The sequence below is a fragment of the Talaromyces atroroseus genome, assembly GCF_001907595.1.
Source record: "Talaromyces atroroseus strain IBT 11181 chromosome Unknown scaffold_13, whole genome shotgun sequence".
Taxonomy (NCBI): Eukaryota; Fungi; Ascomycota; class Eurotiomycetes; order Eurotiales; family Trichocomaceae; genus Talaromyces; species Talaromyces atroroseus.
Window position 1 is genome coordinate 884,269 of NW_017971445.1, and position 25,124 is coordinate 909,392.

At 48.9% G+C, this 25,124-nt stretch overlaps 8 protein-coding genes across 8 annotated transcripts; 4 read left to right on the top strand and 4 right to left on the bottom strand.

Annotated features, from left to right (window-relative positions):
- Positions 1-655: 655 nt before the first annotated feature.
- On the top strand, positions 656-2,149 carry UA08_08344 (hypothetical protein; the record flags this gene model as incomplete). Its single annotated transcript, XM_020263256.1, has 2 exons — positions 656-1,168; positions 1,232-2,149. The coding sequence occupies 2 exons, from the start codon at positions 656-658 to the stop codon at positions 2,147-2,149; spliced, it is 1,431 nt and encodes a 476-aa protein (XP_020116675.1).
- Positions 2,150-2,663: 514 nt separating this feature from the next.
- On the bottom strand, positions 2,664-4,527 carry UA08_08345 (Repressible alkaline phosphatase; the record flags this gene model as incomplete). Its single annotated transcript, XM_020263259.1, has 2 exons — positions 2,664-2,923; positions 3,003-4,527. The coding sequence occupies 2 exons, from the start codon at positions 4,525-4,527 to the stop codon at positions 2,664-2,666; spliced, it is 1,785 nt and encodes a 594-aa protein (XP_020116672.1).
- Positions 4,528-4,854: 327 nt separating this feature from the next.
- Positions 4,855-5,653, bottom strand: UA08_08346 (hypothetical protein; the record flags this gene model as incomplete). Its single annotated transcript, XM_020263260.1, has 2 exons — positions 4,855-5,051; positions 5,143-5,653. The coding sequence occupies 2 exons, from the start codon at positions 5,651-5,653 to the stop codon at positions 4,855-4,857; spliced, it is 708 nt and encodes a 235-aa protein (XP_020116673.1).
- A 629-nt stretch (positions 5,654-6,282) lies between these two features.
- On the bottom strand, positions 6,283-9,229 carry UA08_08347 (hypothetical protein; the record flags this gene model as incomplete). The annotated part of the gene is made up of 3 exons (XM_020263261.1): positions 6,283-7,561; positions 7,622-8,757; positions 8,831-9,229. 3 exons carry the CDS (start codon positions 9,227-9,229, stop codon positions 6,283-6,285), a joined length of 2,814 nt encoding a protein of 937 aa, XP_020116671.1.
- Positions 9,230-14,113: 4,884 nt separating this feature from the next.
- Positions 14,114-18,190, top strand: UA08_08348 (hypothetical protein; the record flags this gene model as incomplete). The annotated part of the gene is made up of 2 exons (XM_020263262.1): positions 14,114-14,343; positions 14,401-18,190. 2 exons carry the CDS (start codon positions 14,114-14,116, stop codon positions 18,188-18,190), a joined length of 4,020 nt encoding a protein of 1,339 aa, XP_020116721.1.
- Positions 18,191-18,598: 408 nt separating this feature from the next.
- On the bottom strand, positions 18,599-20,488 carry UA08_08349 (hypothetical protein; the record flags this gene model as incomplete). Its single annotated transcript, XM_020263263.1, has 2 exons — positions 18,599-19,540; positions 19,604-20,488. The coding sequence occupies 2 exons, from the start codon at positions 20,486-20,488 to the stop codon at positions 18,599-18,601; spliced, it is 1,827 nt and encodes a 608-aa protein (XP_020116768.1).
- Positions 20,489-20,827: 339 nt separating this feature from the next.
- UA08_08350 (hypothetical protein) lies at positions 20,828-22,702 on the top strand (the record flags this gene model as incomplete). The annotated part of the gene is made up of 5 exons (XM_020263264.1): positions 20,828-21,322; positions 21,376-21,834; positions 21,893-22,522; positions 22,591-22,623; positions 22,685-22,702. The coding sequence occupies 5 exons, from the start codon at positions 20,828-20,830 to the stop codon at positions 22,700-22,702; spliced, it is 1,635 nt and encodes a 544-aa protein (XP_020116769.1).
- Positions 22,703-23,732: 1,030 nt separating this feature from the next.
- On the top strand, positions 23,733-25,007 carry UA08_08351 (hypothetical protein; the record flags this gene model as incomplete). Its single annotated transcript, XM_020263265.1, has 2 exons — positions 23,733-24,485; positions 24,546-25,007. 2 exons carry the CDS (start codon positions 23,733-23,735, stop codon positions 25,005-25,007), a joined length of 1,215 nt encoding a protein of 404 aa, XP_020116766.1.
- Positions 25,008-25,124: the final 117 nt, after the last annotated feature.

The following is a 25,124-nucleotide window of genomic DNA, read 5'->3' on the forward strand; positions in this document are numbered from 1 at the left end:
CTCTCTTAATATCAAAGTGTTTCTACAGCCTGGAACTTGAAGCTTTACTGCTAACAAATGAAAATGGACGTTTACATCGTTCCTCCTGTTGTTATTGTCGACATCATCTTCCATAGAGTCTTCATCGCCAGGACGATAGGCATATAACACACAGTGCAGCAAGCTTTCCCTCCTTCTTCCCTTTCTTTGTGTCTCTTCTTTCTTCTCTCAACTTTTTCTTGTCACCCTAGCTATCACCTTTGGCAATCACATCTCTGCTACCACACATTTACTGTGACCACCTCTTGGTATCAAGCATTCTCTTTCTAGATTTCTTCTTTCTTGCCCTTCTTTCATTCTGATCTTGCTTTCTTCTGAGCAAGTGAAAGGGTGAGTGATGAGAACTCTTCTAATTGCCCTTGTCATTCTCAGTGCTATGCCCAGGCAAGAGTTCTTCTTTGGATTGCTTGTTCTAGTCCTCTTCATCATTGTCGTGATCGAGTTTGTCAATACTCTTTTCGAACTGTTCGAGATATATTATTGACTTTGATCTTGCTGGTATGTTCCATTTTCCATCTTCGTTTTGAAAAGAAAAGGAGATACCTTTGTCCCCCCACCTAGTACTCGATCGAGGGCTGATTGTTTCTGCCTTCTTGGGAGGGGAAAAAAAGGAAAAATGTGTTTCTTCGGTGCCTACCGCTACGCTCTCTGTGGGCACACCGACTTCCAAATCGTGGTCTTCTGCAAAAACTTTCTGAACCCAGCAACCTTAACTGGCAGTTCTTCAATAGTACCAGGAGCAACATGCATGCCGCGTCTGCGTGACCCTCAACGCAATGACGCCGGTAATATTGTTCAATACAACGTGGTTCTTCCAGATCATGCAAGAGCAGCAACCGCCAGCTACCTGCCTTCGCAACAGCATCCCCCCCAGGGATTGCAACAAGCCGAAGACAAAGACAAGAACGGACTGGCTGGCGCACAAATCTCTATCCCTGCCTGCAACCCAAGTCAAATCTCAGGCTTATGTGCCAACTGCACTGCAACAGCCCAGACACTGACAGAAATCCACCAAACGCAACCCGATTTCGGCCTGAGCAGCGAGTATATCCTCGATGCCAGTAGAATGAACGCGTACTTTCAGTACGTGAATAATGGGAACAACAACCTCGACAACTCCCGTGCAGAGGTGAGCAGTTCAGCTGATGCTTCCAGTCGAGTACACTTTTCTTCCTCCTAACCCCCTGATCAGCAGCTGTCGACTCTCCCAAGTCAAGCCGGATATGTCAACGCCAATGTCGATCCTATGCTCATGGGCACCACGAACATGAGCACGAACACGACTATGAATGGAATGGATGCGGATATGCCCGTGCCCGTAGACCCGAGAATCCTAAACTCAAACGCAGATGCGAATCTGACAAACATGCATGGACCCAGTATTATGGGAATGGCAGACCAGAATGGGGATCAAAACGGAGCTATGATCGTTCAACAGCAGCCCCAGACCCTGTACCACAACACACAGGCAAATTACACCCACAACGGCTATCCTATCAGCAGCAGTAGCAACAATGGCCACTACTACAACACAACCAACAACAGTATCAACGGCAATGGCGATGGCGATAACACTATGTATCAGCAGAACCGTTCTCGAGGTCGTATCGTCCGAAACCTTGGTATGCCAGAAGACCCCTTTCTCACGACCAACACCAACGGCCAGCAGGTTGCTATTCCTCGTCTGTTCCAGAAGACTGCCTCCCCCAATAAGGAGCGTTCACGGGACAAGAATGTGAGGTTTGCGGAGCCCAATGACAACGACCGCAGCAACCTGCCGGCCTATACGCCCAGCAAGTATCGGCCCAGTCGGTTGGAAATGCAGGCACTAAAATTGAGGAAGGGAGTGCGTCGATCTGCTGTTGCTGCTACTACTGCAGCAACGGCTGCGAGAAATAACAGACCACTAGCACCAGCAGAACCAGTACAGCCCACTACTGAGGCTCAGGCAACGACGGTAGAGACTAGGCCTAGACAGCGTGCAAGCACGGTGCAGCGTCTGTCAGAGCGTTGGCAGTCGGCCTTGAGGTCGAGATCGAAGGCTTCGACCAGTGACTCTGCTGTCAAGAATGAGGAGCCAGCTGACAAGGCTGAGGGGGGAGAGGATTGAGAAGGATCAGTCACTGCTGTGTTGCTTGCAGATGGAAAGATGATGATGACAGCGATTAAAGAAGTGATTATAGTGATGACGATGGATGGTGTTTTCTCTTGGTAGATGAAATGGCGGGGTGAAGTGAAAAGAAAGTGCTTTTTGTGTGTGTGTCTGAGTTTGTGAGAAAAGAGAACAAAGAAAAGGAACGAAGGAGGAAAAAAAAATAAGAGTGAGCACTAAGCAAATGACAAGATCAAAGCTCACAAGAAAGAAAAAAAGAGGATTGGTTTTATGCTTTTCAACAGGTTTACAGGTCTGGTCAGTTCCTTGCAAGTGTTGTGATGAGTCTAAATAGTCAATCAAAAGAAGCTCGTGTTATTGTGAAGGTGAATTCATAATCTCCCAACGCCGCCTTGGTGCAAAAACCTACAAACAAGCAACAACAACAACAACAACAACCTAAATAAACATGCATGTCATCTTATACTATACAATAAATGACAGTTTCTTCCCTTTATCTATATACCAATAGTTAGTGCTGGCCACAGTTGCAGATCTCTCCACGCTTGCGGAAATCTCCATGGTAGCTGTCCAGATGCTCGACTCGAATATCAGCTCCCAGTGGATCACCCAGCCAGGACAGCGTGGCTTGTTCCTGCAGCTTTTGTGTGACAGCTTCCACATCAAGGTCGAGGTACGCGGCCAGGAAATCACCAACTTCGGTGTTTTCGTGGTTGCCATGCAATGGCCAGGCGTCCTTTGTCGACGACGCATAAATATTGACATCGACGCCTAAGTTGAGAAAGAAGTGATTAGCCCAGACCAATCTTGTTTCTGGAATAACTTTCTGTGTATGCTGTCTACGACCTACCTGAATGTCCATGTGTAGTCCAGCCAACCTGAGCACGCCGACTGACCATGTCGGCAAACAAGTAGCTGGGCGAAACCTCGTTGTCAGTCTGAAGCAGCGAATCAACCTCTTCGTCAGTGGCGTCTTCAATGCCTAATCCCTGCTTCAAGAGTGACTCGCGTAGATATTCACGCTGCTCCTTCTGGCTATCGACCTTGCCATCTGAGCTAAGATATTCGTTCAGCTTTTTCTGGAGATATTCACCGGAATGCTTAGCTTTGGCTAGAACATCTGGAAGCCATTTGTATTCCGGGTACGACTTGTGCAATTGCCGAGCGACAGCGAGTCCACCTGTCTCATGGTCAGAGGTGCTGACTAGGACAGTGGGGGTATCGTCCTTTTCGATGAACTCCAGTACAGCAGCAAACGCTTTGTCATATGCGAGGACTTCGTGCACTTGTGCTGCCGGGTCGTTTCCATGGCCGGCATGGTCAATCCGGGAACCCTCGATCATGATGAAGAAGCCCTTGTCGCTTTCCTCGGTAGCTTTGCTGAGAGCAGACAGCGCAGTACGAGCCATCTCCTCGAGAGAAGGGTAAGTATCGCCAACAAATCGACGATCGATTTCATAGGGGATGTCCCTTTCCGCAAATAGACCCAACAGCGGGAGCTTGGCATTTTGGCCTTCGTTAAGGCCATCAAATGCGTTTCGGTCTTGAATATAATGAAAGCCCTTATCCTGCGCATCCTCCACAAGATTCCTGTCATCTGCACGACAACCGCCCTCGACGTCTCGCGGTAGAAAGTGGCATCGGCCACCTCCGAGAATCAAATCTACGACCCGGCCCAGGGGGTGTTCACCAATTTCTTGCTCCGCGATAAGATCTTCGTACTCTCGTCGGTTTGCGTGCGATGCAAAGCATGCGGGTGTAGCATCAGTAATGCGTGTGGTGACGACCAGCCCTGTCTTGTAACCTGCAAGGTGTGCCGCTTCCAACACAGTTCCACAGGCTGTGTGGTTTGGTAGGACAGAGATAGCACCATTGTAGCTTTTGTGGCCACAAGAAAACGCAGTTGCACCAGCGGCTGAGTCCGTGACCAAACTTGACGACGAACGAGTTCGCGAGGTTCCAACATGGTGCCGGTCTAGAACTAGGGTATCATTGGCAGGGAGACCCAGCTCGAGCTGGCGGAAACTGCGTGTCAAGGACAGACTGGTTGGACCCATTCCATCCGAGACCATAAAGATAACATTGCGTTTTCCCACAGGCTTGCCTCCAGGACCCCAGGTGAGTCCGTCCGACCCAGTTTGCGGTGTAGTTACCTTGTGCTGGTACAGAACAGCAAGGATTATGACGGCCAGGGTGGCTATGAGTGACCAGGCAAACAGGCCGGCCTGTCGCCAGAAGGACCAGTCTCGCTGTGGGCCATCTCGGAAGCGGTTTGTACGCTCGCCTGTCAAGAGAGCGTCTTCTTCGTCTTCGTTGCGGATCGACGAGTGCTCGGAGGAATGGCGTGGAGCGAGCAAGGGCTCCTCACGCGACATGGTTTCGTGAAACTATGGCCAGTGGTAACTTCTGTCTGGATCCGTGGACAAAGGGCAGAAGCGACTGAGGAATGTCGATGTTACGTGCATGGGAGGAGATGATGCAGCAAGGGAAGGAAGGCGGAGGGAGCTTCCTCAGGCCGCAATCAGAGCTTGGCGCCGCCTCAAAGCGGAGTAACAGTCGGAATTATACTACACCACAACAGCTGTATTCAAGCATTCAAGAGCACAAAAGGAGATTCACTCTTCTACCATCCATTCCTATGCAGTCTAACTTCTGAATTATCGTACAATATTTACACAGTAGCACCCAGACAGTACGTCAACCTATCGAGTTCTCCATCCAATTGGGATCATGGCTGCTGCGACTTCAGTGACGCCGCGTTCGGTTGCCAGCAAGTTGAACTGTGCTGATGCGTTGCGAGTATCCTGGATCTCGACTCTAATGCCCAACGAGTTGATATGCCTCTTGGTCTGAGGCGATAAGGGAATGATACCAGATCCCAGGCCCAAAATGAGGATGTCTTTGGAGGAGAGAAAGAAAGTCATATTAGCTCAACCAACCCGAAAAGACCGTAACGTAGCAAGGAATCAAAGCATTGAATGATCACTCACCAGGTCGAGGCCAAACCACACTCAAGAGTCCCCACGCTTCTTCCGGTATCTCAAACTGTCCCTTCCCATTTACCATGGATGTCTTCGCATGACCGCCAGTAATATCCTGCGCATTCTGTTTCAGCAATTGCCAGGGTCTCCAGGCAAAAGCCTCGCCAGCTACAAGTAATACTCCATCACCACTAGTAATCTTGACGCCGTTATCCAAGTGAAACCCATCGTCCAAGCACGCATCAACTGCAGTTGCCGGAGTGGGCAGGTTTCCCAAAACATTCAGCTCCGTGAAATCAGTCTGGGTCTTTTCCTCCGACCTTGGGCCGCGGTCATGCGATTGGGGCTTTGACGGTTGACGGCGAGGGGCTATTTGAGAAGGCCTGTGAGTGGCACTACTATATTTGCGACATGGTGACACTGGGCGAAATGAAGAAGGCAACCGAGGATGGAATTGACGGAAATCGCTCGTTATCGACGTGCGCAAAGCACGCAAAAGTTGGAGGGACGGCGGGTGCATTTTGTTGTGGAAAAAAAATTTTTTTGGGCGGACAACTTATTGGTTGTTCGTTCTCAATTGTTGAAAATAAAACAAATAAAAGAAGATAGAATAGTTATATAGGTATATGAGGGAGAAAATGGTTGAAGACGGATGTCATAGCTTACTTAGCTGCATGTGGGCCTGAGGCTAACCAACCAGCAGCGCGGGATTTGTAACCGCATCCTTCAATCTTTGACTTAATACTTCAGAGAACTCAAGATCGTTAGCTGACACTATATTCATTGCTGATGTACTAGGTGACAGAAGGTAGAAAAAATCTATCTACAACCCAAGAATATATTTTTTGTGCATCCTGATCCGATGCAACCGATAGAGAGGTGTACAAACATGACGTTCACATCTGCTATTATGCATCCTATGCATAGCAGAAACAACTTTCGTATAGTGCAGATAACTCAAGGCCAAGCCACGATGCAAGGAGATATTATGTAAAAAAAAAAAAAGCAGAACAAAAAGGTATCAATGAGGTCAAAGAAGAGTCAGAAAACAAGTTAGAAATAAAAAGAAGAAGAATGGCGCAAAATAAAAGGTATAAAGGCCGGCCCGGAGACGAGGGCACAAATTCAATAAGAAGTCAAATCTAGCCCTTATGATGACCGGTTCTGGGAATTTTGAGCATCCCCAGCTCGACTTGAACGTCGAGCAGGTAGCTCTCGATTAATCTTTGCCTTTCTTTCTCCTTCTGACTGACTAGAGCTATCATCGGTCACTGTTGCACCACGAAGCTCCGCAGCCCTCTGTGCCCGTATCTGCTTGCGCCACATGCTGGCGTACCGGCCATTGAGGTCTCGGAGTTCCTCATGAGTACCACGTTCCGAGACTTGGCCGTCACTCAAAACCAAAATCTGATCCGCGTCGGTGACAGTGCTCAATCTATGTGCAATAACAAGCATCGTACGTCCCTTTGACAAGGTCGAAAGGGCGTCTTGAATTTGCTCTTCGGTTTCAGTGTCAAGAGCTGCAGTTGCTTCGTCCAAGAGGATAATGCGAGGATTCTTCAGTATTGTACGAGCAATAGCAACACGTTGCTTTTCCCCACCACTTAGTCGGAGGCCACGCTCTCCCACCTTAGTGTAGTAGCCATCAGGAAACGAAAGAATCTTATCATGAATGCTAGCCGCGCGACATGCTTCGTAAACCTGTTCATCTGTCGCCTCTGGGCACGCGTACTTCAAATTGTACATTAAAGTCTCGTTGAACAGGACGGTATCTTGAGGTACCACACCAATATGGCGGCGCAACGAGTCGATAGTAACGTTTTGAACATCTTTGCCATCAACGCGAATGTTTCCAGTCTTGGCGTCATAGAAACGGAAAAGAAGGCGGAATACTGTAGATTTACCACCTCCTGATTCCCCCACTAGGGCAGTGGTCGTGCCTGGTCGACACTCAAATGTCAGTCCACTGAGAGCCGGCTTGCGGCTATCATACGAGAAGTGGACATCGTCAAAAACTATTCCGCCATCGCAACAGCCCATCGGCACGGCATTAGGTCGATCGATAACAGTTGGCTGTTCTCTGAAAAGTTCCAGCATGCGCTCCGAATTGATCAAGGCTGATTGGATGGACCTGTAAAAGGTGCCGAAAAAGTTCAGCGGCCCTTGAAGTTGGGCCATGTAAAATAAAAGACCTACGAAGTGGCCAACCTTGCGTTCGCCCGTTGACACCTGATAAGCAGCAATAAAACACGTCACGAGGAGACCCAGCATGAACACGGTATTTTGACTCGTATTCATCAATGTAAGAGAGAACAGGACATGGTATTCAGCTTTCTGGAAATCGTTGACGGCGGTACGGTAACGACTGAACTCGTAAGATTCTGCATTGAAGTATTTGACGGTTTCATATGATATCATAGAATCGTTCCTGTGAGATTAGAATAATTAGCGAATGTAGGAACACTTGGGCATTTACTATGTGTCTCACTTGACAGCATCCTCCTGTCGAGAAGCATTCACCATTTCTCGCCTAATCTCAGCTCGCCACTGTGCCATGCGAACTGTCACATAGAGATAGCAGAATGTGACAATAGTCACGACTAAGGCATAGTATGCATCAAAGGCAATCAGGAAGTACCCAATTGCAACTCCGAGGTCGATTAGCATTGGCACAACCTGGAATGTGATCTGCTCAAGAAACGTGTTGATTGAATTGCCTTTACTCAAAGCTGACAGGACTTCTCCGGTCTTTTTACCCAGGTGAAAATCCAAACTCAGGCTGTGGACATGTTCGAACGCAGCGGTAGACAATTCCATGTAAGAATACTGGCTAACCGGAATCCATAGGCTTGATCTCAAGGATCCAATAAGACCCTGATTGCCTTGTAGCCAGCGGTAAAAGATATATAAGCAAATTTGAAACCACGGTATTCGCAAGTTGTCTCCCTCCTCGTCTGACAGAATATTGGTGATGACGCTAACTTGATAAGGCACTAGCACGTTGACAACACGTTGCAGTAGGATAAGTCCGAAGCAGATGACCACAACCAGTTGAAGTCTGCGGGACTTGGATGGCCAGAGGTAGGGGAAGAAAAGCGAGTAGCCGCTAAGATATTCCCACCAACTCGTCGAGGGCACAGTCGTTGGCCGCACCCACGGATCAACTGGCTTTTGCGGTGGTGATGAGTGACCGTTAGCATGTGTCGTGCCATATGCCGATCCGTTGGCTCCTGCAGTTTCTTCCGAAGAATCCAAAAGACCTCTGGTCTCCCCAGCCTCCCCGGCTAGACGAGGATTGGCTTTACGGCTAGTTGATTTACGGATGGTAGAGATAATATAAAGGAAGATGAGGGCTGCGAGGAGGATTAAACGAATTGCATTCACAGCCAATTCGGGAGCCTCCCAAGAAGTTATACCGTATCGCCATGGGCCACCCTGAGGGTCACCTACTATTGGTTCATTGTGTGGGTTGCTGTATATGGCCAATGAAGCCGTCCAAATAATCGCATCGAGCAAGAGAGCCAGTGTCCATGGGGCAAATTGGGCCCCTGTTGGAGAGGGCTTTGCATCAACAAGCGAGATCAGAATCAAGGCATGCACAAAAAAGCAGCCGACAATGTAGATCTGCAGTGGGAAGAGCAGAGGAAGTTTAGCTGGGCTTTCATAGGAAATCAATGTCGTGTTGCAAGAAACTTACCACCGTTGCCTGACCACGCCACCAGTGCTGGGAGCGGTAGAGTATGGCATGGGAGACATTAATGGCGGCATCGACCAGGAATGTCAAAAGCACAGCTAGCGAGAGCCATTGGAAGACAAGTCGGAATCGAGGTGAGACATTCTGGCGGTCTTTCAATACCGCCATAGTGCTCCTTGTCCGCTTGGGCAGCGGTCGACCCCCGGGGCCACATGCTGTGTTTACAGCGGGGGTCAACTGCCTGGCGGATAATATTGAGCAGACAATGAAGGCCGTCACAAAGGCCAACAAAAGGGCAATTGGCGAGGCTATCTGCAAAGCAAACAGCAGACTTCGGGCAGTTTCCAGAGCATCTGAGGAGAGCGCCATGTCTGGCATTCCCACAGTACCGGGAGCCGCCATTCCTCCACGAATTTATCAAGCGCACGCAGGTAATAACAGTCCAATGTTCAGCACGGTTCCATGTCACTGGATCCACGCTCGAGCAGGCTTGGGCTTGGGCTCTGGGTCACAATCGGTAGCGACAGAATGGTGTCGAGTGGGCAGAGGAGAGAAGAAACGGCGAGTGGGACAGGAAGAAGCGGATTGCAGGCGGAGAAACTGGGGAGGGAGATCGAAGGGCGTCTGGCGGTCTTTTCAGTGGCGCATACAATGCCTGCAGGGTCTGTCAGGAAGGGTTTGTGAGAGATATTAATTGCAGATGTCGAAAGCTCGAACGGTATTGTACAAGGCGGGCCTAGAATGCAGCGAAAAGCACATGCAGCAACGATAGATTAGACAACAGATGACCACCCGTAACACAGAAATGAAAGTTGAAGAGAGGACAAAAGAAAGTAGCAATGACGGATAGCAAGAGAACAAGGAGACACAACAACGACGATTAAAAATTAAGATAGTAGTAGTAGAAGAAGAAGAAGTAGTGAAAGGGTATATGCTGTTCTTCGAGCAGAAGAGGGAAGAGGCAGAGGTTTTTCTTAGCAGCCAAAATAGCCCAAGAGGGGAAGGAGCTCTCGATTCGGGCCTAGTCCGCGGGCGGGCACCTGCCCGCCACTCACACTGGGCTGTGTTTCCAGGAAGGAGCGGGTGGAGGATGTCCAGCACTTACAGGGAAGGAGCGAGCCAACGTCAGCTTTGAACTTTCTCTCTTACTCTTTCTCTTCCCCTCCTCAAATGTCTTGAATTTGCGTCTTTTGCCTCCCTCCGCCGTCGAATGAGTAGCTTGCGTCCACTGCAAAGCTGACGGGCTCCACAAACTGACTCAAATCGCTCAATCGTCAGATCGCGGTCAATGGAAATGATTGGCTGGACGCGTCCTGCGAGTTTTCTCAGATGCTGCCGCGGTCGGGGTCTAGATTTCCAGCCGTACAAAGGCGTTCTTCTCTTTATTGTTCGAACCAGTAGTGGACCTCTACCATGCAGTAGCACTGCAAAGAAGAAAGACCAGCTCGACTGATGGGTGGGAAATACACTTCTTATCCGCGCGGACTGCTAATCGTTAGGAACAAAATAGTACATACAGGATTCGGCTCTTTCCTTACCTGAATGGCGATTCTGGCCGGTCCCGTGAACGCTGAAGAATGTGGATGCCGGGTGCGGGAACTGGGACGAGGTCACCAGGAGTCCACGCCACCCAATCAATTCAGTGAATTCTGTTGCAAAGAAGCCGAGATCTGATGGATCTGCAGCACCGCTCCCAGACACAAGACTGATCAGACTAGGGAGGAAGTTGAATGGCGAAACCCGGTTTGTTTGGCGAAGCACGAACTACCCAAGTCAGTTGAAGGGGGAGCGGGGAATGTAGTCGCATCGACCTGAGCAGGCGAGAAGAAGAAAAGGGAGAAGAAGAAAACAACTTTGCAACCCAAGCAGAAGGAAGCACTCGCTAATATAGGACTTTCAACCCAGCATATCGGCGCTAAGCTATACCGCTCGGCAAACATGTAGCATATACTACGTCTACAACGATACTATTACGGTAATATTAGCATTCAGATCAGTCCACTCAGCGCGGGTCGGGTTCCTCCTTACTGCGATAATACTAGTCTTATTAGGGCCATACGAAATTGTGAACTATATCATCAAGCGTATGAGCTGTCCTCTAGAATCGTGCCGACGACACGGTAATTGACAGGGATCCAATTTTTCTTGGTTTGCTTGTGACTTTCTCACTACCAACTCAGACGGCCTAGGGCACTCTGCACACCAACCCAAACTTCCTTTTTGTTCCGAGATCGTGGCGGCACAACCTGTACAGCTCCAAGCGTTCTTCGTATTTGAGGAAGGTGTCCAAGCTTTTCTTCTCCGAACAGCGAACAAATCATTGAAATATCGTCTCCGGAATCCACCCGCATGCGCCTACTCCATGATGATGGACAATACATACATTATGCATACATACACGGCATTGGTTGATTTATTTTCATTCAATTCTTGGCATGAGATTGCTTTGCCTTTGCTATTACTATTGCTATCGCTGGCGGGCACGGTGGCGGCACAGCGCATACTGTGAGACTTGGCCTAGCCTTCAGAAGTCTATTCATTTGCCAGGTATTAGATGATGGTCAGCAAGTCAATTGACGAACCACGGGTACATTATTTTATTCCACTTTATCTCGGCTAGTCAATTTCATCATACTTGGTTAGCTGCAACAACAGGCCGGGGTATATATACAAACACACAACGTGTTCCAAGGTTCGTATGAAAGAAAACGCAATTTGGAACGGTCTAAGATAGAGCTTCTAGAACGCCTCCCGATAAAGAGTCCTCCTACCACCTGGCACCTAGCACCTACCTAGGTAGTTAGCAGCTATGCATCGTTCATCCAAGGATGATGCCGGTACTCTGCCCAACGCGTGGTCCCGCAAAGGTTGGTATGCGGGCGCCGGCACGTCCCGCCAGCCGCCCAACCCTACCCAGCCTGCCGGAGAACGACGCTGTCGACTCCGGAGTCCGGACTGTTTAGCCATATCTACGCGATCAACGGGTCTAAACTAACAAGCATTTGCGCAGAAATTGCCGAGGCTTTTTGTTTGACTCGCGCGTGTTTTTTTTTTTTTTTCCTCTTCTTTTCTTTTTCCTTTGCAACTCTGCTGATGCGGTGAGCATCGATGGATGGTGTGGACAAATATGACGGGCAATCCGAACCTTGTTTCTTCGATGTGACATCAGCGACAACCAGAAACTAAAAGTCAAAAGCCAAAAAATACAGGAAAGACAGGGAAATACCAGACCGCAAGGGCCGCTGCATTCCACCCTGTTGGAGCAACATTGATTGAATCATATCACGTTTCAACCCTCCAGGAGAGCGGTGTGACTCTGGCTAAATCAGCTTGGGTCTACAACCTTTTCTTTGTCAAAAACAATGCCAATTTAACCCCGTACAGGGTTTCTGTTTGGTCTACCTGGGACGAAGAGCGGAGATAATTTCCATTGTTCGATTCGTTTGGACAGGGGGCCGGACAACAAAGGGTGTTTGATAAATATTAGTGATAAAATAGATAGATCCAGAACTATTCTGGAGGGTTGTGACGGGCTTGACGCTGCAGCCCATTTCACACACCGCTTCATTCCCTCAAACTTTTGTACGGAGGATTTCGTTTACGGCTCTTTTCTAGTGCCATTCCAACGGGAAATCTGCCTGTTCAATCACACTTAGTTATGCTTGTTGTCTACGCTTGCTCAGTGAGGACTAAATCGATATCCTCCCGCGGTGCGATCCTGGGCTATACATCGGCCAATGAGATGACGTTGGCTACTCGGTATTTGGAAATAGCAAACGTTCGAATTATTTTCCCTAACCAATCACTAGTTTACCGCGAACTAAACTACGTATTAAATACGGAGAAGGACAAGTTATCTGCAGCCCCGGCCATCGGAAACCATGAACGATGTAGTAGCATCTACGTACGTATCATCTGAATTTCTACCACCATGCTTGTGCGATTTGCAGGAGAAATACCGCATCTAGTAGTCGCATTTAATAAACGTCAGTTCTAGACTAGGCTCTGCAAGGATATCACTGTTCAGCCAGACAAGAAGCCTCGCTAATTGACTGGGAGTGCGACAACAATGACAACTCCTTCCAAGGGCAAACAAGGTGAATAAAAGGGGCCTAGGATGGGTTAGGAAGGACATGAGGTCATTGCACACATGCCATTGTCGTTTCTGTTCTCCTCCCAGCCTAGGCAGACATTAGAACTGGAATCTCGCATACACACATATGTATACATATCTGATGGCAGATGCTCCAACATTGCCCATCTGGTTGCCCCGTATTAGGCATCTATGCTGTCGTTGCAGCGTGGTACTCCGTAGCTTCAAGCAAATCTGACCCCTCGCATGGGCTCCCGATCTGATCGGGTTGGCTGCAAGCATTCTATCTGAGCGCCTTGCCTAGGTGGTTTGCTCATATGCAGTGGGCAGGTATCATGAGACCTTGGGAATTTTTTGTTTACTTTCGGTGTCAAAGCTAGGAATATCTGCCTTGAAAGAGAAAAGTGATGCGAGAACTACGATGCATGAACCGGCGGCACGTCTCGAAGAGAAAGAGACGGTGTTTAGTATTTACCCAATTAGTATATCCCAAGTAGACACCAGTCGATGTAAAGCCACAATACACCGTGCTGCCTCAGCCTTCAGTGTTGAGGTTGGTTAGCTAATCGGATATCCGTAAGCTCCAGGAAATAGATCCAGGTGTGGTCTACCCCCACCTTCCCACGCAAGATGATTTCCTGTAGAAATAAGTGGCTACTCCTAATTCCCAGCAAGACTTGCAAGTACCTTACCGTTTCAAATCAAGCCTGATTGGATTTTCGCATGTAGATTTTATTTACCGCCACGACGACAACAAGTCTCCGTGGTCCAGTGGTTAAGACGTGTGACTGTTATTATTCATATTTACATATGAAGAGGAACATCTCAAGGTCAGTGGTTCGACCCCACTCGGGGACGTTTGATTTTTTTGATCGCCTGTATTTTTTTTCGCAGACAGTTCGAGCATTTTTTGTATGTTGAATTACTGCGTTAGTCCACGATGGATGACAATAACTCATTATAAGAGGCATAAATGATATCAAAGACCAAAAAAGGATAGTCAAGGAAGAGGCAAGGCTGAATGGTGGGTCCGGGGGCATTTCCAAGCGCGACAGCTCCAGCTTCCACATCTTGCCAGCCAACTACCGTACACACCTCGCCCCTGTCTAATATCGACTTGCTCAGTTGTCTTGTTCTTGTGCTGGTAATGTGCGCGTCTTCCTGACCTCGCACAGCCGCAATGAGAGGTCACAATGGCAGATCCACCACCTGACGCAGAAGCCCCTCAACCGCCGCTGCGGCCACCCCCGCCAGCATCGCAGGCCCAGGCGCACAAGGTGTACTCGAATCGAGCAACCAGCGCCTTAGCCAGGCTTACCCAGCCCTTTTTCACCGGCTCACGTTCACCGAGCCCTTCTGATGGCTCTGGCCGCTTGGCCGAAGAGGATCACCAGGGCGTGAGATTGACGAGGTCAAGGTCCTTGTAAGGTTGCTGAGTATATTTCCCTAACAAGCCGTCTAGCTAACTCGAGAAACCAAGGCCTGGATCATCTCAGACCGTCACACATCGCACCGGATTATCGATCGCGTCGCTTGACATTTCCCCGCAGAAGACGCACGCCGTGATTGCCGGCCGAGAAATCTTCAAAACGATTCGCGTCTCTCAGGACGGTTCTTCCGAAGAGTTCAATCTTCGCGACGCTATTATCAAAGCCTCCTCAAAGAAGCAAGTCTTGACTGGCTTAGCATCTAAGTTTAAAGATCAGCTTGCCATTAAGGATGTGAAGTGGTCTCACAGTGAATTCGATACCGTTATCGCTACTGCCGCCGCCAATGGCCGTATCATCACATATGACCTGCAGCGAGCAGGTCTGGAACTCTCCAGGCTCAACGGTCACAGTCGTCAGGTTCACAGATTGGCATTTAACCCTCATCGTTCGGCGTGGCTTTTATCAGGCAGCCAAGATAGCACAATTCGCATGTGGGATTTGAGATCAGCTTCTCCCGCAGCCACTATTCAGAGCATATCTCGCTATAGTGGTAATAGCGATGCCGTGCGCGATATCCGATGGTCTACAGGTGATGGGACGGTGTTTGCTACCGCAACAGATAGCGGAGCCATTCAGTGCTGGGATTACCGACAGACCAAGGCTCCACAGCTGAAAATTGCAGCCCATGACAAGCCATGTTATGCCGTTGACTGGCATCCTGATGGAAAGCATCTCGTGAGTGCAGGAACAGATAAGCAGGTCAAAGTCTGGGACTTTTCTTCATCGGCAGAACGCAGACAGAAGCCTACCTTTCAATTCCGAGTACCCCAGCCAGTGGTCAACGTGAGATGGCGACCGGCTAGTCGTGTTTCTGAATTTTCTGATGAAAGAAATTGGAAATCTACACAAGTGGTTACATCTTATGATAAAGAAGATCCTCGCATTCATCTATGGGATCTCCGACGTCCACACATTCCCTACCGAGAAATCGATCGCTACGAGACACCAGCTGCCGACCTATTGTGGAAATCCAGTGACTTGCTCTGGACTGTTGGCGAAGCCGGGTCATTCACTCAAACAGATATTCGATTTGTTCCCGAAGTCGTCACTCGGCGACCAACATGTGCAGTTGCCTGGAGCCCGACTGGAGAGGTCGTCGCTACCGTGCAAAAGCGGCCTCGACGCAGAGCTTTGGCGGCAAAAAAACCCGAGTTTTTCAACTTTACAGAGGAGAACGAACGAGGTTTTGATAGACACCAGAGTTTCACGGACACTACCGAGAACGACCTTTCCACGGTAAACCCAAGGCATCAAAAAGGAATCGCCTTGGGGATATCAAAGTCACTAGGAAACACGCCTCCAGACCCGGAAGAGAAAATTACAGTCGTCCCTCTTGAGAACGCACTATCTGGCGATCATCCCTCACCACATCAACTCGGCGCGATAGGACAAGTTGAGGGTGTTGCATCAGACGCGGTGGTTTTCCGTTATTTAGCCGAACAATACGCCACTTTGATGAAAGACGGCGAAGTCACCTATCGGCTGAATGATCAGGTTCAAGCATTGCTCAATGACCTGGACTGGAATGCAGAACAGGCCGAAATAGCAGGTCAACATAAGCTCGCACAGACTTGGAGTATCGTGAAGTACACAGTGATTCAAGAACTTGAAGTACGAGCAGAAGAGAGAAGACGGCAGCCTAAAGAAAAGTCAGGCCACGACCATAAGTCTCCGCATGCACATTTCGGTGACCTAACGCGTATAACCGAAGGATCAAAGTCGGCTAAGGTGAAGTCTCACTTGTTCAAAGGCGTGATGATCGAGACAGAATCTCAGCGACGCACAGTGCCGGACATGGAGAGTACATCTAACATGACGACTCCTCTTGCGAAGCCTCTCCCGGACTCTCCTTCGGGTACTGATTTTGCTTCGGTCACTCAAGGCGTAACTGAAACGGATGACTTGATCGATTTACAACCTTTGCCACCCCCCGTCATAAGCTCTCGTTACAGTACTAAAAATCAAGCCGAGGTTGCAATTGCACCACGGTTGCAGCGTCACGAATCCGAATCTAGCGATTACATGCCCTTTTATTCAGCCAGTTTTAACTCGGAGCAGGCTCGTGATCTCGACGACAGCCTCGATACCGACCAGCGGTCAGCGCCTCGGGCGATAGCTGGCCGTGCCGACTGGCACCTTGACAGGTCAAATGATTTTGCAGCGAAGGAAGGCTCAGAAGATGATTATGAGCAAAAGGTTGAAAGCCGGAAGGCTCTACTCCGTGACTACAAGGCGGTGCCGAAAAAAGTCCTCAATCTTGAATCCCTCGCAAGTGAAGCCAGCCGTCCATCCCGTCCCGGTTCTTATCTTCGACACGACTCTACTGAAAGTTTCCCCATGTTCTCAGCTTCTACAGATAGCTCACAACGTACTAAGTCGGTTGATATCTCATTATCTCCTCGAACAGGTGCGGTGCCTACCTCAAGGAGAAATAGTGTGGGATGGGAAACAGAAGAAATCCCTGAGGAGGATGAACCAGCATCCTCTGATGCTGCTAGTGTCCCCGAGTATGCACCTTATGAAGATGAAACTGATTCCGGTAGTTCCTCTTCTGACATGAATCAAATACATATTCAACGTCCATCGAGCCCTGCTCCTTTATTAGTGGAGTCGAGTGATCATGAAGGTGACTCGAAACCCCTAGATTCTCGCGAAGCAGCCAGAGGATCCAGTAAAGATCTTATGCTTCCTCTCTCGCCTGAAATATCGGCGAGCAAGCCATGGAGCGTGCAAGTGATTTTGAGAGAGGCCATACGACACTATCATAGCACCGCTCCTGTCGATACTCAGATGGCGGCTCATCTGCTACGTACGATACACTCACTTTTTCTTGATTGCAAGACTATTCTACCATATCATGAGTCCGAACAGGTTTTCAAGACATACAATGAGCAGCTCATTCGCCACTCTATGTATGTTGAGGCTGCTGAGCTCCGAAATTTCTGTGTACCCATGTATCCAGCAGTGTATGAGTACGCTCAAACAGACACGTTCATCAATGTCTACTGCTATACATGCAAGAAACCTTACGAAAATCCCATTAAAGACAATCGACGATGTTACAGGTGCCTAACACCGCAAGCTCCTTGTCCCGTCTGCCTCAGTTTGGAGCCGCCTCTTGAATGGATCATACCCGAATCTACGGATGGCGACGGTGACTCAAATACAGATGACTTGGAGACCAAATCCCAAGTCTCTATCTCCTCCAATGCGACGGAACCAATTCCGCAATCAGAGTTAGGACAGTTTGGGCAACAAACTTGCGCTTCTTACCGACCCCAAGGTTCAGGCCTATGGTCGTGGTGCCAAGGTTGCGGACATGGTGGGCATCTAGCCTGCATGAAGAAATGGCTTGGTGACTTCGAGGTTAGCGAAGGCGGCTGCCCTACACCTGGTTGTATGCATGACTGTGGTCCTGGCCCACGACGCACCGAGAACCGTGAAGTTGTGCAAACAGCTGCATTCGGCCGCAGGATGGCCTCAAATATCCCCGCCAAGCGAGATCCATGGGTTACTGGTGAGAGCAGAGCAGTTGAAAAAGTCCGCGGCATGTTAGCAGCAGCACCAACATCATCTGGCGAAACCTTACTGGGAGGTGGCGGCGTAAGTAGCAGCGGTAGCACCGCCCTTACTGGCCCAAATACGGCTTCCGGAGGCGCGGCTGCAGGGTCATCAGCGAAGAAAGTAAGACTAATCACTCCAGTAGAGCAAGACCTGCGCAAGGAATTAGATCCTTTGAATCGTGACAAGGAGTCGACATCGGACCCTTTCGCTGGCTAAACAAAGCTTTGATATAATCTTTCGGGTTTGGTTGTGTTCTGTATTTAATCGATATACCCCTGTATTATATTTGTACAATGTTAAATGTTGTAATTTTCTGCTATACGTCCATGGATTTTATCTCTTGCTAGGTATGTTTAATCTTGGAACAACGATAGTATTCAAGTCCATTTGCTTGGGTAAGCATACCTGTGTATACATACAGTGGGCCACTTTCCTTTCTTTCCTACGTCCATGATAGGTTACAAAAATAGAAAAACAAATAAAGGAGCCGGTCCAAAACTTGATAACCGATATTTATTTACATGATGAAGAAATAAATACAATGTGCTTATTTCAGTACCCCAACCATCCCTCGGTGGAAAGTTAACTGTTCATTTCACAAGATGTATAAAAGGAGGAGAGGAGTCAGAATTTTCGTTTCTTCTTTACAGGAGCTTTACTCCTTGCGTCCAATTGTCTTTTCAATTCTTCTCTTTTTCGATTTGCTTTTTGTTCAGCAGATAATTCTGGCTCGGGCTCGCGTTCGGGTTTGGGCGCGCGTCGTTGTTGTATAGGTGAAGGCGATTTGGATGGTGGTGGAGGTGGTGATGGTGATGATGGTAGTTTCGCCTTTGTAGCTTTCCTAATAGACCCAGCGTCCAAGTCGTCACCATCACTCTCATGTTTGGGCGACAGGGTTATGTTTGGTTGTGTTTTCTTTTTGCCACCACCTATGAGGCCAAGTTTCTTGGTCCTTTTTGGAGTTGGAAGAGGCTTGGGGGGACGATGGCGCCTCTCATCGTCCTCAGAAGAAGATTGCGTTTCGACGACGTCGTCGAGTGCTTCAGGCGAAGGTGGTTGCAACGGTTTCTTAGGCTCTGGTTTTCTGCCTCCTATCCTGCCGAGAGCCCCTTTTGGTTTTGTGGTGATGGTAATAGTCGTTCCAGCATGTTTGTCCTTTTTAGGTCCAGGGGATTTAGATCTCGATGCTGCAGATGGTCCGAGTTCGGAATCGGAAGATATGGAGGAGTCATCGTTCAATTCAGGCATTTTCCGTGTGGCCCCAGTAGTGCGTTGCTTCGACTTCGGTGACTCTGATGTTGAATCGGAATCTGTAGACAATGAGGCGGATTCCTTTCTTGATCGCCCAAGAGTAACAGCCTTTGGCCCTCCAATACGGCCTACCGCATTCTTCGGAGGAGGCTTTACTTTATGAACAGGCGCCCGCCGGCTTTCTAGCTCATCAGTCGATTCATTCTCTTGGTCTGATTCCGTGGTGCCAGCCACACCGTCAGGTGCATTCTTATGCACTTGTTTTTTGAATGTTTCCTCTTTCTTCCGCTTCAGATGAGGCGGGGTCTCTTGACGCTGCATAAAAACAGTTAGCAATAAATCAAAATGGACTTCATATGTATAATTGTCTCTCCGTACCTGGAATTCATCCTCATCCTCAGTGCTCTTGTCCTCATCAAGATCCTTCTGCCCCTCAGCGTCCGTATCAACGGTGGAAGAATAGCTTTTTCTCCTTGTTTCTACATCTTGTAGTCTGCTCGATGATTTTGATGCCAATCCGCCATTGTCAAGATTTTCCCACCAGGTGTCAGAGATAGCCGAGCCCGTAAATTTAGACACAGATTCCGCAAAATTTTCTACATCTGATACGACAGTATGCTCAAATTTCAAATTTCCGCGCCATTCTTTCTCGTCAAATTTGGTGGCTCCTTTGATATGCTTGATCAAATCCGATATTTTCGGCTTCGCATGGCGGGCACCCGTAGTCCCCGGGAACATCGTGGTCAATTGAGACGCATCGATCTTGTCGAAAATTTTAGACAAGACACTATCCTTGTCTCTGATATGGTCTAACAATGACTGCTCTCGCTTTTCGTGCTCCTTTTCACCCTTTAGCAGAGGAAGAAGCAACTGTCGCGTGACTGCCGACGGGCGTTCTCTGGAAAGCGAAAAGGACCATTTTAAGGGTCTCAACCCACCTGGCAAGTTGGTACTGGTAGTGACTGAAAGAGACCCTGGCTTGCCATTGGCGGCTACATTCACAATGCTAGACTTTGCCCCGCGGAGAGCATCTTGTATCTTCTGCATAAACACAGCATATTGGTTTGCATCCTCACTTGGATCGATACTTGTCTCGCTGTCCTCGGCTCTCCGCAGAATATGCTTATGGTCTAGGTGTTCGAACCATATGTACGTTAGATCTGTGAGATGGAACTCGTAGAATTGAGGCGTGTAATCGAAGCTATACAGTAGTGGCGGCGCCGATTCATTGCGCGTTGGAAGGCTTTGCCATCGCGGTGACATTTCCCCTGCAGAGATCGCCTCCACAGCTCATGCTCGTGCTATGAATGGCGGTCTAGCATGCAATAGAGGGAACTGAACAAGAAGAGCTACAGATAGGCGATATTTAAGGGTTAATAAACTGTAGCCGCGGGCTCACTCCAAACGGAAGGAGCCTAGCCCGGCGGCTGCTGTACCGTCCAATCATAGCGAGTTATGGTTTCCGGTAAGAACCTCGCGGTAGCTCTCTTTTTCTCCTTCAACAACCTCTGTTCAACTGTGGTGGCGCCAAAGCAGCTACCTACCGGAATATCAGGTGTCTACTATTCCTCCCTCATAATCTCTATATCACGTACAGAACTCATGTCGACGTACCACTCAGGCGCCAAACGAGGCCGCTCGCGATCTCGGTCAAGTTCGCCGCCATGGAAGCGTTCCGAAAAGATCCCCCGCAAAGACGACAGACACCACCCTGGTCAGTGGGATAGGGATAATAGCAGATCCGAGCAACGGGATAGGAGGGAACAAAACCGACTGAATCAGCTGCAAGAAGACGAGCAAGTGCGCCAGTGGGTTGCGCAAGAGGATACCTTCATCCTCAAGCAAGCTAAAAAGAAGGCAGAGATCCGCGTGAAGGAAGGCCGCGCAAAGCCCATAGATTGGTTAGCGGTTACTCTGCGTATAATAGACCCTACAAGGAATATCTTGGATGATGAGATTCCCGACTCAGAACTGGATCTAATCGATCCGGAAGGAGTGTTTGAGGGTTTGTCGCAGGATCAATTGGCGGAATTGGAGAATGATATCGATACATTTCTGAGTCTTGAACAGGCCTCAAAGAATCGCGATTTCTGGAAGGTGAGTGGGGAAGCAACATAGGCAAATTGACACAAACGCTGATCAACAACTAGACCATGAAAATTGTTTGCCGTGACCGACAGAAAACCTCAGCACCCGAAGGCCGTGTTCTCAGCTCGGTGTCAGCCGATATTAACAGGATCCTCAGTCCTAAGACTTATGAACAACTGGAGACACTTGAGGTTCAAGTAAAGCGCAAACTGGATTCCAATGAACCGATCGATACCGATTACTGGGAAGAGCTTTTGCGCAGTCTGACCGTCTGGAAAGCGAAAGCTAAGTTGAAGAAGGTATTCCAAGCGGTTATTGCAGGGCGAGTACAGGCACTCCGCAGGCAACAGAGAGATGAGGCAGAGTCCGTACGACTCAAACTTGCTCCAATCGCACCTGTTGTCGGTGAGGTCATGGAAGTCAAGGGAGAATTGGACCTAGATCCGGAGCCGTTACTTCAGCTGCGGCCCGAGGATAAAGCTCTTGAAATCATGGACGAATCAGCATTTCTAAATCAAGTGGTTTGTTCCCCCCCCTTCTACGTTGGCTTCGACAGCGCATTCGCTAACTTTTGACTAGGCTCAAGAGCGACAAAAGGTCCTTAAAATGGGATTTGTACCATTACGACGAGGCGCAGAAAAGTCTACCCAATCAATGCCCATCCAAGTAAAGAAACCTGAATCGGCACTTGCCACTAGCGTCGATCGCTTCTCGTCTTTGCCCAATGAAGACTTCTCCCAAGCAACAAGAGCCCTGTACGAGCGCGAGGTTGCGAGAGGCATAAGTGAAAATGAAGAAATATTCACAGCAGAGGAGGCTGTCGTCAGTACTTCGCAACTTCCATGGGCTCATAAATATCGACCGCGAAAGCCACGATATTTCAATCGTGCGCAGATGGGATACGAATGGAACAAGTACAATCAAACGCACTACGACCACGACCATCCTCCACCGAAAGTTGTCCATGGCTATAGGTTCAACATATTCTATCCAGACCTGATTGATAAGACGAAAGCCCCGACTTACCGGATTGAACGTGAACATGGGCGGAAGCGCGGCCAATCCTTCGTCAAGGCAGGAGAGGAAGACACATGTCTCATTCGGTTCATTGCAGGACCACCCTATGAAGACATCGCATTTCGCATTGTGGATCGAGAATGGGATTTCAGTTCTAAGAGAGATAGGGGCTTCAGAAGCAGTTTCGAAAAGGTTCGTTCACGCTGTCCCTTTTTGCGTCATTTAATGTCCGTTGTAAGCTTACCCATTGATACGTATAGGGAATTCTACAACTGCATTTTCAATTCAAGAAGGTAAGTCTTGATTGGACCCGGGTTACCTGCTGCTGTTTGAATATACTAATTTCACCCACAGATCTACTATCGGAAGTAAGACTTTGTTGGTGCATGGAGCGCCTCAGGGCCTTCCGACGACCACGGCGCATCAAACTGACCTTTCTTCCACTTTAATTCGATATGAAGCCGTCGCGTGAAGTTGGTTATGTAGTTGAGTGTGGGGATCAGTGTCCTTGTGTTGTCCCTGGCGCGGCATTTGGAGTGCAGGATTGTCCGGTTTATTTTCTTCGCGACAATCCCGGCTCATGAGGGGAGCTCATTAATTTGCGGTCACCACGTTTTAAAACCAACCTCCATCACAGGCGCGCAAGTGTCACAGCCATCGGGGGCGCGTTCATGCCTGTATCAAACTCCATGCCAGGCCCGCCAATCGGGTAGCGGCATGGCATGTTGACCGACTATCCCCCACTCAACTTCTTTTCTCTGGTCCAGTTGGATCATGCAAGGCTCTGGAAGACGTGGCCTTAAAAGATCTCTGGCTTTCTTAATATTGGATGTGGAGGCTCATGCTGTGGTCGTACAGTACTCATCCGCGAATCTCATCACTTCCGCTTACAGCCGCCTCGTGACTCAGACTGGCTCTCCGTTCTTCAGGGCTTTACGCAGGCACATACACATCTACTGTACTTGGCGGTGCATTATAGACTTGTCAACATTAGTTGCTTGCTCTCTTAAAATAAAAACACACTCAAGTTGTCCGGCGGTGTACACGCCTCATAGACCAAAGCCCCCCCCAGAGCATACCTAGCACGTAGCTTGATACCTAATGCAGTAATGCAGGTAGCCAGCAGGGCTAGGCTCTGTAAATATGTGGAATTCCTACTAAGTCTTAGAGTCTGAAATGCTTCCCCAGTTTTATGTTATTTACTTGTATCTTTTATGCCACATCTTCTCCTGGTCCGAGCCCGTTTTCGACAATATAGGGCACCTAACCAGCTACTATACCGCTTGCCAGAAACACAGGATTCGTATCCTCCCCGGATATCATGAATGACCACTGCCGACGCCACTTAAGGTCGCTTCAACCTAATACATCTTTCGCAGAGAGCTCGGCTTATCCATCGAACATGGGGGAAAGCACAGGGGATCACGTAGCTCAGAGCGATCCTTGGTCGGCAGTTTGCTCGTACGAACAACCGGAACTCGCGTCTACTCCTCTCGAGCCTTCGATGTTCATAGCGTGCTCATGGGAGCCATCGTTGTTTTCTCAGCCTGCTAGCAGGCAAATGATAGCCCACGAACGTACCCTTTATCCAGAATCAAATGACTATACCTCAACGTTACTGCTTCCCCAGGAGAATACCCCTTTCGACAATGTGTTTCTGGCTCGTCGCGACTTCCTGAAAGCCAATATCACCTCGTCTCCGCACCCTTTGCCCGAGAATGACACAAGCCAAATGACGCTATCCAAACAAGCCCCAAGTCCTGGTCATAATTTCGCCGCTGCCTCGCAGTTTCAGGTGCCATATAGCTTACAATCCTCCCAGAAAAGCCATACACATAGCAGAGAGAACGCAACTAGCCCTCTGCATCTCGACTACCCTCGTGAAAGAAAGATGATGACACGCCTTTTACCTGCATTATCGCATACTAGCAGCGGAAGTCGGAATAAGCCCCTGAGATATGGATGTACAGAACAAGATGGAATTTACGACAAGCCCTATGCCTACCTTTTATATGAGGCGCTTCGTTCTGCGAAGGACCACAGGTTATCTTTGCAAGAGATATACCGCTGGTTCGAAGACAACACAAACAAGGCGAATGACCCAAATTCGAAAGGCTGGCAGAGTAGCATCCGTCATAACCTATCCATGAATGAAGTAAGTAGTCTATTGCCACTCTTTCCGGCACCACTCCCAAAATTGACTTCCTCTCGACAGGCGTTCGTTTTGTACAACGAAACATCTGTCCGGGGAAAGCCAAAGAACAACTACTGGACACTCACAGAAGATGCCCTCCAGAATGGTGTCCAGTCAACGACACGCTACCGCGGTTCCGTTTCTAAGAGACCTCCCAGGCTTGAGACCATGATGGCGCAACGAAATGAGCCCGGAAGAAAGGGAGGAAACGCATCAAGATTTGCGTCGAAATTCCGGCGCATGAACCATTTCTCGGAAGCAGAAACTATTGAACAGCCTCTGTTAGACCAGAGGTTTGATATGCTTCCGAACGAGCCGCATTCAGGGGTTGGTATGCATGGTCTATATCGCCAGGGTTCAAGCATCTTCAGTGTTCCCATCCCCATCCAAAGATGGACTTCAGGGACATCTGGAAGCCCACAGGCTGATCTTGTAAGGAGTCAAGGGCCGCTTGATAGTCCACATGGTCAGGGCCTTCCTTAATTCGCGCTTGATCAGTAAAGTTGCTCCTGTACCACATCATATCATTGATCAAAGATATCGAGAGGTTTTGAAAATCATTGGGGCTTTCCCCCGAGGCCTGTTGGTGTATATATATAC